General features: G+C 38.2%; 1 protein-coding gene across 1 annotated transcript in view; it reads left to right on the top strand.

Moving 5' to 3' along the window:
- Positions 1–16,357, top strand: part of LOC5576770 (arginine-glutamic acid dipeptide repeats protein) — a 198,595-nt gene that overhangs the window by 115,409 nt on the left and 66,829 nt on the right. The window contains exon 4 of the mRNA XM_001662807.2: positions 13,892–14,326. Coding sequence (XP_001662857.2) covers positions 14,261–14,326 — 66 coding nt within the window. The 5' untranslated portion in view covers positions 13,892–14,260. The remainder of the gene's footprint in view (positions 1–13,891; positions 14,327–16,357) is intronic.

Below are 16,357 nucleotides of genomic sequence, written 5' to 3'. Positions count from 1 at the left end.
TTCATTTTTTTTTTCAATGAACTCAATTTTGATTCATAAACGCTATTTCAATCTACGTTTAGAATCAAATGTTAAACTAGTCAGAAATCAATCGTAAACCAAAAATGATCAAACATAAAAACTTCACCTTACTTCATCCATTTCGAGTTACCCCGGTCCACTCTAATCATACTAATTATAATAATCGGTTTCGATTTCATGATTGTCATTAGCCTTCGGGCAGTTATCTCCACTTGATTGGAAACACGATAGAAGTTGTAAAGCTTTATTGGCCTTACCGAAATTGCCACACACACACGATACTGTTTTTTTTATTGCAAATCAATAAAACATCACTCATGATCAGAAACAGTAGCCTCGGTTGTAGACAAACATAAGCACCCATTGAACTGACCGCGGAGAACTTGCAATCAAACACAGACAACAAACACACATTCGATTCATTCGATTTAGTTAGTTACGTCAACTGAACCGTGACCAAAGAGCCGACCCGAATCGCCACACACTTGGCAATCGCATTGAACCAACGAAATACCTCAGGGTGTCCGGTTAGTCCAGTGAGCAAAGGTGCGGTTTGTCGTATTCGGTTCGGTTGTTCGATTCCCGTGTGGACGGATTTGTTTTTCGACATATTTTTGTCATTGTGCAACTGTTTCCAATTAAAAACTGTGGAAATGCTCATGAAAACACTAATTCGAGATCGAGTTCCACAAGCTACGTCAAACCACCAAAAAGAAGCAAAACCCACCGCAGTGTAGTCGTGAGTGAGTTGAACCTCGGGTCGTCCATTTCGTTCGTTCGTTCGTTTCCAATTTCGTGGAAGGTCCATCCGACTGTGACTGAGCTCAAGTAAGCTCCTCGAGAGAAGGGTGCAACAACCAACTCTCGGGGACGGCTTGGTGACGAAACGTCGTCGTGGCGGAATGGGAGGCGGCGTGCAGTTATTTGTTTTCCCGCCTCGAAACACTCAATTTCGGTGTCGGTTTTCACAGATTTATTAACTATGTCACGGGTGCTCATTCACTTATTTCACTTAGCCGCAGCGGGGCACAGTGGGTTCGTTTGTTTCACAAAGCGGTCATAGCAATTCCTTATTCAAGTTTCTTGAAATATACGCAGTAGCCTACTAAGGTGATGCTTGCTAGATTTCTAACAATATAAACACTGTTCTAAGGCTCTGTACTCCAATTTTTTTGAAAATTCGTTTGATTTTGGTTTACGAGGCAATAAAACAAATGTAAAAATTTCTTGTTTTTACGAATTTAAAAAAAAACTGAAAATATATCCCATTATTGATTGATTTTCTGTAAGTATCCGGAAGACGTGTGAAGCTTTTTTTTTCATTTTTGGGATCATAAATGATTTATTGAAAGATAAAGGAGTGCAAACAAGACATCTTATGTTTCAATTATGGCCCATGGTCGGTACCACTGTGCAGCGAACGAACCGTGGCAGCCATTCGCGCTCATGCTATGTCGTTAGTTGGTTCGTTTGGTTAGCATTTTGCTTTGACTGCCATCACCACAGACAACAGAAGAGTCAGAAGCAGCAGCAACTCAATCGTCACGGAGTTTTGCTGCAGCGCAGCCACGATCAGATTGTCTTTTTCTCTGTCTTATTTCTAGCTGTCATCGCCGTCGTCGTTATTTTTCTTCTGCATCACTGCAGTCAGTGCGGTTAGACCCCGGCTAGAGATTCGCGTTTGTTCGAGGCGGAATTTTCACACAGTGAAAGTTGGACACTTCAAGCCAGTACGTTAATGTGACCTGTCATTCGCTGTAAATGAGTCCTCGTGAGCTAGAGTGGAACATTAGGAGGATTCAAGGGGGTTAACCCTTATTGGGTTGATGGTACATTTGGGATACTTATATCGAATTTGTTTTTGAACCTAGGTTGGAATTGTTGAGGTTGTTAAGTTCAAAAACGAAAGTGACATTAGTGTCCAAAATGGATCTAAAATGTATATTCACGCACATCTCATGATCAGGCTTTGCAGAATTCGTTCTCACCTGATTTCTAAATACGGTCAAAGCAAGCGAAGAAAAACATCCCAAAGAAAAACGATCGTCCATGATCGGCAATGATTCGTAAGTTGTAACAAGCTTGATAAATATCAGCTGCGAAAGATAGCCCCAAAGAGACAGTGATGATAAACCCATTGTTCTCGCTACCATTGAGATTGGGTCTTTTACTTTACTGAACTGATAACCATTCCCCGATTATCTTATAGCAATAGTACCCTCAATGTTTCGAGCTTAATTAGATGGGTTTTATCACGCACTGTTACCCCCCGATATAATCAGAGCTGTAGCAGTAGACGATTAACGGACTCTCTTGTGTTGCGGATCATGGTTGTTACAGAGCGCGATAAGCGTTAGCGTAGTTATTGTATACTTCGTAGATTGGATACAAGCAACATTCATGGATCATTTGATAATCTCATCCAGACTGCTTTTAAGAACAAGGCTGGGGAGTAAACCTTGGTCCAATCATGAACAATATTACCAAAAGCATGGATACTGCTATTCCTGGCCACGCCTATCTTTACCGTAACTTGGGATAAGGGAAGGAAATGTTGATGTAGCACTTACTTAATGAGAGGCCACCGACTCAGCGACACCCTCATAAGTGCTACGGACGTGGAGGTTGGGAGGGGTAGAATGTCATAGGATTCGCCTGAAAAGCTAGCGATGGACCCAGGGAATTTGTGGTTAAGAGTTGTAAATTTATTCTTTTAAATGCCGGCAAACATATGTCTATGATTTATATTGATAATTGGATTTTACGTGCATAGTCGTATACACTAAGGTAGGTAAAATGCAGCTGAACCCCGATACACGACACACAAGTCACTATTTCACTTCTTCCCACTATAACTTTTACAAATCGAACAATAGCATTTCAATATAGTATAAAATTATTGATATGCAAATCAAGGACAACATAATAATATTCATGATTGTTACAGAGTTCGATAAGTGAGAGATACTCTCAATATTCTCAGAATTCAATCCCTGCTCATGATCCCTACTTCATGAAAGGTGTCTCTAGAGAAGATTTTCTGAATGTCAAGACCTGTATAATAAATAACAAATCAAATGGAATACTTTCAAAACATGGCGCTAGTGAGTTCTATCTCCATAATTATAATCCTTGTCATTAAATTTTGTGATTGAAACAGTGTTCCAATTTTCAAGAACAGTGTTCTCAATTAGCGGAACAATAATCACGGTTTCACGATTTCTTCTTGTACCAGTAATCAATTCTGCAGGGGTTACGAATGTTTTGCGGAACATAGTTCTGGGTTCCGTGATTTTAGTTCATGGTTTATATTTGTAAAGCAAAAATCAGCTTGTTTAAGATGTTCGCATTTTCGGGAACAGTTATATTTGCGTGTAGTGGTCATGTAAGTTATTCCTTATACTGAGTATTAACTGGAAGCTGTAACAAGATTTTGAACTAGTTGTAGCTTTTGAAAAACTGCTGATAAATGTAATCATTTAGGTCTTAAATTTTGGACTGAAATTTGGCTTACTATTTTTACATTTTGTTATTCGCTGTCGTTGGAATCCTTCTAGAAATTCCTCTAGGAATTCTTCAAGTGATTTATGCTGATATTTTTTCAGAGATTCCTCCAAGGATTCATCCATGAAAAACTCTAGGGATCCTTGTATAGTCTTTCTCCAAGTTTTCCTTCAGAAGTTACACTAGAACAATCTCTTCAAAGATTACTCCAGAAATTTCATCAGAAACACCTCCATGAATTCTTCCAAGGATACATGCAGAAATTTTCCCAGGCCAGATAGTCCTTTTCAGGGTTTCAAGGATCGCTCTAGGGATTGTATGAAAATCCCTTTATGAGTTCCTCCAGAAATTTCTCCATAGATTCCTCCAAGTATTACTCTAGGAAATTCTCCAGGGATTCCTCCTGAGATACCGCAAGGAATTCCTTCAGCAATCCTTCAAAAACCCATTTATCAATTAACTCAGGTAAATTTTCATTAATTCACTAGTGGTCCCGGCAAACTTCGTCTTGCCATCAAGTAGGCTGTTGTAGAACGTCATGTAATCCCCCATACAGAATGATACATTAGACTTCCCCGGTTTTCTCGATTATTCCGGAGAATTTCCCAAACTTTTTTCTCACAGGAACACGTCGCATCCCTTGCCGTGTGCAACTGTGAAAAACTGACGCCAATCCGTTCATCCGTTCTCAAGTTATTTTATGACATACAAACACCACTCCATTTTTAATTATACAGAAGAAAGAAGATAGATAGATTTGGCAATTTACCCAGGTAATCTTCAGAGATTCTTGCAGGAATATCCCCAGAGACTTCTCCAGAAACCCTTCCAAAAAAATCTCTCCAGGGATGCTTCCAGCAATTTTTTTCTAAGGATTTTCCAAAGAATTCCCCAAGAGATTCTCACAGATGTTCTTCTAGTGATTACTCTAAGGTTTTATTGTTTTAATACTACTGAGATTTCTCCTTGGTTACTTGGTAAATTTTTTGGAGTGATTTAAGGGAAAGTTCTTGAGGTAATTTCTTGTAAAATCCCTGGAGGAATTCCTGATGGAACGCCTAAAGAAATTCCTGGTTGAATCCTTGAAGAAATCTCTGGAATAATTCCGGGGGAATCTCGAGAGGTCTACCTGGGGAAATTTCTGCAAGTATGCTTGGAGGAATCTCTGCAGAAATCATTGGAGAAATAACAGGAGTAATTTTATAAAATCCCTGGATAAAGCCAAGATTTTTTTGTAATGATTCTTCAGGTTGAATTCTACGAGAAGTCCTGTTAAGATTTCTGGAGGAAGCTGTATACGAATATCAAAAGAAATCGTAATTTGATTTTGTTAATTAAATCATTGAATTAAAATGCCTAAAGGCCGATTTCTTAACCATCGCTTAAGCCGTAAACTACGTTAACCCATATGGCTAAACTAGATTTAAGGTCTAAGCGGTGGTTGAGAAACCGCTTATAAGAGCAAATAAGAGCTAAATGAATAATTATGTGAAAAACTTATCGACTAAGGATTGAATAAGTTATGTATGAGACACATGTAGAATGTACATGTGTTGTTATGTTTCGTCGTTACCTTAAGTATTGATCTAGAGATCTCTCTATCCTCCATGAAGAGAATTGAACGATTGGGCATTTAAATACTTTTAATAAGGATAAAGAACCACTTGAGCACCTCGGTGATCTACTTTAGCATCTGGGATTTTTGGCGGTCAAATTGTCTGAAACTCGATGATAAGATATACTTAAATATCATATTGCTGCTTAATAAGTTCAGTACATTCAAAAAACCCTTGCCGAATGAATCGAAAGTACAAAGATAAGTATCTGTCATACTAGCACATTTAAAAATATGGGAAAACATTGAAAACTTAACCGGGTCAAGAGCGGGAATTTGAAAATGGGAATTTGGTGGCCACCCTGACCCGCAAAGAAATCCTCGAGGGAATTCTTTGTGAAATCCTGTCAGGGTTGCTTCGATAAATCCATGAAGGAAGAATTTCATGAGGAACACGTAAACCAGTCTCTGAAATCATTTCTGAGAAGTTCTTAGAAGAGTCTCCGAAGCATTAATGCATGACGACATATTCAAGGAAAAATACCTAGTATGATTCTCTAACAAAACTCCTGCGTGAATTTTGGAGATAAGATTCTTTCATTCAATCGTCAAAATGAAAAAAAAAACAGTTTTCCATAAAAATTAAAAATTATACCACTGCATTTCAGATAACATGAGATAACCTATGACACGGTTTTAAGTGAAAAAACTGATGTCGAAAATTTGAGTGGGATTTGTGAAGCCCAAGCAAGCGGATTCGTTTTTCGCGTCGCCGGAGTGAAATGTGTTTTTTCCTGGTTCCTATCTTTTGCGTGTTGATGGCGAAATTGTGACTTCAGTTGAGGATGGATTACCAACTGGTGAGTTCGTTTCATGCTTGTACAAATACAAATCTGTATGATGTTTCATTTATTTAATTGTTGAACAATCTATGGATGGTTCGTCACTGTAAGTGTCGATATAAGCCTTGATTCCTGTTTAAAAAAATGAGCTACTCGTACATATTCTTGTATATATTTATCGCAATTACTTTTGAACAGTTCTACATTAAAATTGTCGACGCACCGATAGATATCTTATATAAATCGAGGCTTCATGAATCGCATCACTTACGAAGGCGAATCCTGAGCATGCAGCTTTTGATCCATCCCACTAACAAAACTCCTTTCTGTGAAAACCATGAAGATGCAGAGGTGATCTCGGTCTCTAGTAGCTATGGACGTCACTTTAACATTCCATCCCTTCCCCGATGACCATAAGGCCGGCCACGTCTATCGCTATTGACATTACTAAGTTTGGAGTCCTCGAAACTGTACATTGAAGATGGTATGCTACTCCTAAGCTACTTCTGTTGGTTCCCTGTGTAATTTTGATTATTCCTGTCAATCAACGAATTGTACGGTCATCAATGCTTTTGCTTATGCTTAAAAAACTGATGTCGAAAATTGTCTCAACTTCCCAGGGCATAGAGTAACTTGGACCTGCCACACGATATACACATGCAAAAATGGTAAATTTACAAAGAAATCTCTCAGTTAATAACTGTATAAGTGCTCATAAGAACCCTAAGCTGGCGAGCAGGCTCTGTCCCAGTTGGGACGTAACGCCAGAAAAAAGAATAAAAATATCACGACCTTGTTCTTGAACAAAGAGCAAATGATATCCAAATGACCTATTTAGTACAAAACATCGGGTTTCGGATAATGGTCAGTGAGACTCGTCCAAACCGACAATGATAGCTGCATGTAAACCCACCTGAAAAGGCCCGAACAGGTACGAAAAAAGACCGTAAAACCAAATCGAAACGAAGAAATCGCATACAACTGCAAGCAAGCAACAAATCCAAACTCAGTTGTAAAATGAGACCACCGTACGACCCCGTCGACGACAACATTCGCAGTCCACCACCAAGAAGCGCTGCAAAAGAAAGCCAGCGTGCCATTCCAAACTCCACTCCAACCCAATTCCCTCAGGAAATAGTCACTTCACTCCGGCTCGATACCAAACTGGACTGTTTCCTTCGCACAACCAGAGCACATGCTACACGAAATTGGATTCCTCTACACGGCCAACCAAGAACGATTTCCCGAACAGAAGAAAGTTGCTGCGGAATACCAAACTATGGTATTCCACAACAGATAATATTCAAAACATAACACCTGGATAAGTGTCCTGCATAAGTGGTAAAATACTTCAATCTTATGCATATTCTGCAAACATCAAACTTATAATTCAATCAGGTATTTGAATATCATGATGAATGTTCATATCGGAGTTATTTTTTTCAATGGTTATTCAATACTTCAAGCAGTTCGCAATAGCTTACGAAACCTCAATAAAGTGTTTTTAATTGTTTTAAACAGTATTTTCAACACCATGATAATTCTTTATAGTATACTCGAATCCTCTGAGAAGAATCTCAAAAGAAAAAAAAAGTACAATGGAGTATCTTGTACCTTTCAATCCCGCCCCAAATTGCTTAGGGACGATTCAAATATGACGTCCATAGTTTTTCGGGATTTCTAGACCCCCCTCCCCCCTCTGTCACGCTTTTTTCAATACCTTATACACGTACTGTCACACAGTAAGACAACCCTCCCACCCAAATGATGGACGTCATTTTTGAATGACCCCTTATCTTTGACAGATACGCGTATTTCGACTACCACTTGTAGCCGTCTTCAGTATCAGTTACTTTTATACATTTTTTTTGTTCCACCATAAGAATACCAAACTGAGATGTGACCAATACCTGAACTACTGAGCAATACCTAATTGTGGTATAACACCAACATTTGGTATGCATAGAAAGGTACGAGTTATTCGTTCCTGCTCGGTTTCCCACTCGTAGTCGTCATCGTTATTCGAATGAAATACGCTCCATTTTATTTTCGAGAGGTCGGGTTCCACTGGGAGCAGTAATTCAACGTTGCATGCGGTGCGGAACTTGGTATGCTCAATTATGTTAATACACTATTTCATTTACCATCGGCCAACCTTAGCGCGGCCGGAGGTGGAAAAGGGCAGTAGAGTAGAGGACCGTGAAGACCAACTCTAAGCCGAGCATACAACGGTTGAGAAGTATAACCACGAACGGCCAAGGGGGAGATTGGAGCTAGATGAGTCTCTAAGAGCTTCCCGAAGTGTACAAGCCACGGTGCTCCTCAAAACCGTTATTATCAGAAAAAAAAAGATTCCAAGGGTCACTTATGTATATTTTTTAATCAACATGGTTTTGTAGTCAGCTTTTTATAATTTTGCTTGCAGTAAATCCTAGTGTAATATTCTACAGACTACGCAACTGTTCTATCACTTCTTTTAGAATATTTTGCTCAGATTTCTCGAGGAAAAAGAAAAGCGTCAGAAAAACTTCTTGTGATTTTTTTTTCAGATATTACTTCAAGATTATTATCAAGGACTCCTCCAGAAATACCTCCATCGATTCTCCCAAGAACCCGAAGAATTTACTCCTGGAAATCGTTGAGTACTGCAATGCTACTCAAAGTATTTCTAGAGAAGCAAGAATCTCTAGAGTTATTGTAATCATATTACAGATATGATTTTTATATAGCCAAATTTGAAAACCATAAGAAACATTAGAGCTGTATCGGACCTATTCCATTCTTTCTTTAGAGACTTGATCTCTATTTTAATGAAAATCTCTAAAAAGTCTCTATTTTTCATAAAAGATCTTCAAACTCTATTTATTAAACATCACCAAACTCAATATTTTCGAACTCCTTGCAATGAATTTCAATTCGATATATCTAACCAAGAATTTCCGCTGGAATTATCCTCAAAAAGATCCAGAACGCTATTCCTGGATTTCCTTCAGAGATATTTTCACCAATTCTAGTTTTCCACTTATTTTCCAGTAGTTACTTTAGCAGATCTTCCAAAATTGTTACATAGATTCTTCCAAAGCATCCCAAAGGTTTCTTTCAAGAGTTTTTTAAGAAATTCGTTTCTTGTGTTTCAGGAATCCAAGTATTCTTCAAAGAGTTCTTACGCCGATTTTTTCAGTTTTTTTCTCCAGCCATCGTGTATTCTTGTATTCATCTACGGTTTTTCTCAAGAATTACTCAAAAAGTTTTCCAGGGATTTTTCAGGAAATCTGTTAAGAACTCTTCTTTTTTGATAAACTCAATAAATTGGACTACTGGTGAACTAAGGTGAAACATCTCGGAATAAAAATGTGGCCATCATAATGACCTACCTGTGCCCCTATTTACATTTTCCTGATGAAAGGCACTATCGAACAAAAAGAAGACCAACGTTCCTGATCTTCTTATTTTAGGCTTTCTGTTACTGTGCAAAAAGTGCACTAATGTTGGATGCTTGCTTCGCGAGATTGGCGCCTTTAAAGTGTTGGAGCAATATATGATTCCAAGCTGTTTCACCATAAGTTCATCTAGTAATGACGTAAAATTTTTATGGATTCTTCAATACTTGTTTTGAGGTATTTAAAAATATCACCAGCAATTAATAGATTATTTTTATCATTAGTCATTATTCTAGAAATTCATATAGAAAAACCTTCAAGACCTCCTCAGAAGTTAGGGGGTTTTCAGAGATCCTCGACGCGTGGATAGAATCAAAGAATTCTGATAGTCTCATTGAAGAAATTATTGGAGGATTTTCTAAAACAACCTCTAATCTTGATCGAAATTTTCGAAAAAATAAACAACAATTCTGGAGAAAAATCCTTAGAAATCAGTGAGAACATTTTTGGAGAAATTATTTTTTGAGTTTTCGGAAATGGTCTTGGCAGAAATCTTGGAAGAATTTGTAGCGAAAGAATCACTGATGAACTCAACATTTTCTTGGAAAATTTGTTAAATAATCTTTCGAGGATTCTTTGAAGAAACTAATGGAGGAGTTTCTGAAGTAATTTCTGGGGCTATCCTAAGGAATTCTAAAGCCTGTCCACGTTAAATTTCGGACACCCAAATAATGGCAGCAAAAAAAGGATGTTAATCCTTCTTTCTGTAAAATTCTCGAACTTTCTGTGGTACACCCGCCATCCGTGTCCGAAATTTATCGTGGACAGGCTTTAGAATTATTGAAGGTATCTTGAACAAATTTCATGGTAGAATTCTGGAAGGCCGTTGAAGAAGCGTTAATTGAATTCTTTGGGCAAATACCCGCATTAGCTTCTGATGCAAATCCTGAAAAAATACTGTAACATTTGCCATTAAAAAAATAATCCTAAAAAATTCTTATGAAAAATTTTATCTTCTGGCTCCAGTTTGAAATTATTTCGCTCTTTTGGTAACTATATTTTCTTTCTTTTGTTCCCGATCGGTCTCTTATTTGTTCCTGTTTGGTCTCTATGGTCTCTTATGTTCCTGTTTTGAAGGCACTCAGTCGTTACCAGCCCTTCTATTCTTAAGATACACTACCCGTCATAAGTACGAACTCGCTTGAATAGAGGAACTGGTGGTGAAATGAACAGGGGTGGTAAAATGAACACCGTGCCTTTTACCAAGAAAAAACAAATTTCGATGAATTATTATCACGCACGGACGATTTAAAGCATAAATCTGCGTGTTCGAGTTGATATGTAGGTTAATTGAAGTGAAAATATCAACGAAAACTAGGATTTTAGAAAACCACATTTGAAAATTAGAACTGACGTAACTTTTAGCTCGGAAGACTTGAGGTTTTTCAGTGAGGTGAATATCGTTATGATATGATGTTAAATCTGATACCTTAAGAATTCTTTTTGAATGGGTTACAATCATTAATGGATATATTTTCGGTGGGGCAATGAAAATTTTCAGAAATATTTATTTTGCTCACGTTTTTTGCGTGGTGTTCATTTTACCACCAACCGCTGTTCATTTTACCCACATAGTGCAGGTAAAATGAACATTTGGATCGCTTTTTGATAGCGATGAAAATATATGAAAATTTAGCTATTTAAGTCTGCATCCATGTCGCTGCTATTGATTACATCACTATTTTTTATGTTGTGCGATAGAACTATACAAATTCCTCGTATTTCTATCAGAAACAAGATGATTTCCTTAAGGTGTTCATTTTACCACCCCTTCCCCTAACTATTGCAACACTCAGCTGAATATTGAATCACCCTGAAATGTTTAGCATCACTTCGAAACAGGAACATTCATGATGCTATGCCTGGAAATGCTGATGTCTCTTATAGATGGATACGATCTCCAGCAAACTTGTTTGCAAGATCAAGGACATAAGGAAAGTAAATAGTTTGGTTAGCAATTTTGCCGCTAGGTGGCGCTAGTGAGCATGTAAAACTGATAATTTTGAGCATGTTCTATCTTGAGATCCACATGAGATCGAAAGTTCGAATCTTTGGCAAAGTTGTTCAGAAGGTCATAGACATCTAGAAGACAGATTATTTAGTTAAACATTTTGCCGCTAATGGGGAATCGAACCCAGACACTTTCAGCTATGCTATAGCCGCGGATGTTACGACTATGCTAGAGAAGGCCTTTGGACATGTTAACATATTATTTTTGACTTTATTTGTAAAAAAAACACTTTTCTGATACTCCCAAAACTTGCTACGGAACTACCAAGACACAAACCTACTTAATTTATAACATTTCTGATGAATTCTTTTTCAAATTCTGCAATTTTTGACCTATCGTTTGGCCAAAGCCATGGTTACCATTTGATTTCACAATATCAGAAATCGTGTTTTTCGCTGATAAGATTTTGAAGCTTTTGTAACAGCCCTGAAATTGTTGTGTAATAAAAAATATTTAATTACATAATAACAATCTGTTCGTGATGCGTTATTCCAATGTTTGAAAAATTAACAAATTATAAAATTCAATTAGGTATAACATTTTATTGTCATAAGCATTTGAACGCTCTTAACCTACATTATCAAATATATTATTATATTTGGAATTAGTATTTTTTACAGTAACGCCTTGAAAATATGCAACTCAATATAGGTATTGTTGATTATTGTTGATATTTCAATTAAAAAAATCCTATCAGTGGTAAATAATGCTTATACAAACCTACTTTGAACCAAGTTTTCATGGTAAAGATCTTTATTTTCTTTAGAATTTCTGGCCTGAAAAAAATATTTTTTTATTTAATTTTCAAACATGAAGTTTGCCCATAGCAATGGACATCCATCGTCGCAAACTTGATGGGTTTTTCTAATAACGGTCTAAGGAACACCGTGCAATCGCGAATACGAATGGTGAACCCCATCTTCCCTTACGATAGGCAGCTCAGGCCAAACCACCATCGCATAGTCGACGACGGTGTAGCAGTTGGGACGTAGCCAAAGTTAAAAGTCAATCTGCTTACATGTATAACAATTTGCGTTGGCCGTCGTTTCCCTGCCTGGGCAAGGAGCATGAGGAAAATGCGCACAGCAGAACACATGTAGGTATAAGTTGCGGCCACCACACCGACCATGTTCAGAAGAGACGGGGTCGCGACGGGCGCGGGAGGTCGGTTGGATGGAACTCGACTGGCTGATGACTGCTCGTTTCGTTCGTTTTGCTCGCCGCTCTTAATCGTTATGACTAAGTGTGAAAAGAGACGGCTACGCTAAAGTGGCAGCTTATTATTGATTATACAGCTAATTTGTTGAAAAGTACGCAGTGAAGCGTGTGTTTTGTGCTTCTTTTGCTGGGCTTTTTTTGTTTCAATGTAACGAGGAATGTACCCGAACAGAAGGAAATTGCTGCTGAATACCAAACTTGGGTATTCCATACCAGATATTTTTCAACGTTTACCAACTGAATAAGGTATGAAAGAGTCCTGCATAAGAGTTAAAATACCCAGATATTGCCATACCTAAATAATATATGATAAATTTTCGTTTAAAAGTGAAATTTTTCATTAACTATTTAATACCTCAAGCAGTACTCGGAAGCTTTCGAAAAAATCCATGAGGTATTTTTAATTGTTTTAAACAATATGTTCAATACCATAATAATTTCGAATCGAGGGGATGGTAATACGTGGACTACTGAACAATATCAAATTATGGTATAATACAAAAATGTGGTATGCATAGATATGTGCGAGTTATTCGTTCCTGCTCGGGTAGCGCGTTGGTAATACAAGCAAGAAGCAGTACGAGTTGCAGCAGAAGTCGAGAAAATGGTTAGCTTTGGTGACACACTGTACTGTACAGTGCCTTGAAGGTGGTCAATGGTCGCCACATAAAATACAGCGAGATCAGTCCGAATGATTATCGTTTTTAGCTGCTTGCTTGTCCCGTATGGCTTCGTTTGGTTTGCCACGGTTGAGCTTGGAAGATGTGGTGTGAAATTGAATCAATTGGATTTGGATTCTAGCTTACGTAAGGGTTAACATCTCTGAATGGGGATGTGAACTTGTAGATTTTTGATACACTGATTCGACATTTATAAACCAGTGTAATATCCCCGAATAGTGAGTTGTTGCCCTCTTGCTAAGTAGTAACCGATAAAATGGTGATAGGCACTTTATTGCAAAATATTAGAAAAGAAATGCAAAGATATTCTCGGTCTCTAGAAGAAACAATAATTACACACTAACATTCCTTCCCCATCCCAACTGACTGTAAGGACATGGTCGACGCCATTATTGATCAATAATATGAGAGCTGCTAAAATGTGCACTTCGACAGTAAGCGTAAAGTCCCATCCTTTATTCATTTGGGTGGAAGTGCATTTCTTACCAGTTTCGATCAATCACGGAGGAGTAACTAGACATGTACAGTCAGACTATGCTATGCTATACTATGTATCATTTTACACTCCTTGTTTTGTATTTCGCAACTAACATTTCGATTTTATCTGTTCTACATTACAGAAACCTCTACAAAATCTGCCGCCGCCAGTCAGCCATCCCCAAATCGCCAGTCCTAGGTTCCATCGATGAAGACATCCAACTAGGTCACTGAATCGCTGCCAGTAGCAGGCATCTGGTCCTCACGGGGTGTCGCATTTGGTGGTGCCTGCGGTTAGTCGTCGCTTGGAATCCATCGATCCTGGCACCGGTTCGGGGGCCAGCAACTGTAGCAGTCCCAGTAGTACCGATCTGCAGCAGGTCAGCCTTGCCGCTGTCACCCCGCCGGCCCCAAAACGGCTCACCCGACGAAGTTCACGTCTTCTCGTCGCCCTCTGCTGGTGGAGGTCGTCGTACTAGGTCATCCGGCAGTGCTGCTTGAGAGGGGCTAATATGGCCACACCGCCAACCGAGGGAGAAATCAGAGTGGGTCCCGGCCATCAGGTAAACGATATCTATGTACGTAGGCCCAATTGTCCAAAAACGAAACTGAAATCAAACGCGATCGTGCGGTAAACTCGAGATGACCAATGGCGTTCTAAGTAGAATTTGGGACCTGTTGTGTGCGTGGCTTAACTATCGAGATAATGTTATGAATTCCGTTTTTTTTTTTCTTCAACGAAAATCTCGAAATCTCTCTCATTTCCTCGCAGTTCGGTTACAACGCATTTCTGCTTCGTGAACTGTTTATTTGTTGAAACAAGAAAAAGCAGAAACATTTTCTCTTCGACCTGAAACAAGTGAAAAATGACTCCGGTTTCCGCGATAAGCACATAAATTATTACTGCTCAGCGAAGAAGACACTCATGAAGTGAGAAATCTGAACATGTATCCTCCTATGGCGTTTTTTGGTTTGGCTTCTTCGAATGGCTATCTGAGAAAAATACATTCTGATAAGCATTTTTGATATATGATCAATGTGATGTAAGATATGTTTAAACATCATTAAGTTATCGATACTTAAAAGTTGTAGTCAATTACATCTAGAACCGATCAGATCTTTAACTTTGAAGCAAGAATTCAAAATTTGTTCATACGCATTGAATTCATTCATCAAGCCAAATATAAAGACACAAAATACTTGTTCTCCGATACAGGGCTGGTAGCAGATCTCTTCTTAGAGACTTGGTCACTCTTTTGAGGAAATTCTGATTAAGTCTTAGTAAATTTATGCTAATTTGGATGTATCATACGGTTTAGTTCTATTAACGTTCAACGCTCCGTCATCGTAATCAGCGTCATCATTAAAACTTCAAAAGCAGTTTTTTCGTTCAAAATTAAATATTATTCAATGAAAATGTGTTCACTGTGTTTCGGTTGGAGAATAGAGTACAGTGAACACATTTTTCTGTAAAACTTCTTGATTTTGAACGAAAAAACTGCTTTTGAAAATTCCGAAATCAATGACGGATCCTGCCCCCTTAAAGTTCTATTCATATCCTGCAATTCCGGAACCCCTACAAAACCACTAGGTGGTCAATATTACCTTAGACAACTGAAGACATCTCTAATGAATTCTCTATGAAATTCTGAATAGTTTGATGTATCTCATGGTATGGTTCAATCTAATGATAGGAATTGACCACTTTCCCGAGACTCCACCAAGAACCCAAGAATTTGTCATGGGAACCCCACGTTGATAACAACGACTTGGATAATAATTGTTCTAAAATATGAGCTGCGAAATTTAATCGAACCTAGATTTTTAGTGGGATTTAGAATATATAAGCCTTGACAATAATTTTGAGTACAAGATCCTTTATATTTGGTTAAAAATGACTGCAAAATCGGTAATGCGTGCAATGCACGAACATTTGTGCAAGTTGCACGAATGTTTGCGCGAACTGTGTAATATGTGCACGAACTACTAGCAAACATTTCATAGGAACATATTCGTGCATTCAAACTTGTTGGTTCACCGAACTTGCGTTGTATAGCAACCGTAGAATGTTGTTCAGTACAAAAGGAAAACAATTTACTCCGATTGATAATGAAAACATTGGTGTCGGAAAAAATATCTCCAGAGTCTCTTTGAGACATTTATCCTGGATTTTTTTCGAAGATTTCTCCAGGGATGTTAAATAAATTCATCCGATTTTCCAGGGATTCCACTAGGAATTTTGCCAGAGATTCCTCTAGAAAGAACATTTCATAACCTGCATTTTTTCGGACCGGCTCAGATAGGACTCCAAAAGTACCTTTAGCAATTCCTGTAGGAATTATACCAGAAGCTTCTTCACGAGTTTCACCAAGGATTATTCCAAAGTTCCTCCAGCAATATATCTACAGGGATTCCTCTAGAGATTGCACAAGGAGTTTCTTAAGGAGTTCCTGCAGGAATGCCTCCAGTGATTCCTCCATAGGTTATTTTTTTAATGAAATTCCTCCAGATTTTTTTTTTTCAAGAATTCTCCAGCAGCTTGTACAGGCATTCCTCCATGGATTCTTGCAGGGATTTTTCAAGCGATTTCTCATGATGCTTCCCCAGAG

The sequence above is a fragment of the Aedes aegypti genome, chromosome 2, assembly GCF_002204515.2.
Source record: "Aedes aegypti strain LVP_AGWG chromosome 2, AaegL5.0 Primary Assembly, whole genome shotgun sequence".
Classification (NCBI taxonomy): domain Eukaryota; kingdom Metazoa; phylum Arthropoda; class Insecta; order Diptera; family Culicidae; genus Aedes; species Aedes aegypti.
Note: the sequence above shows the minus strand (reverse complement) of the source record. Positions and strands in the feature narration are given on the sequence as shown.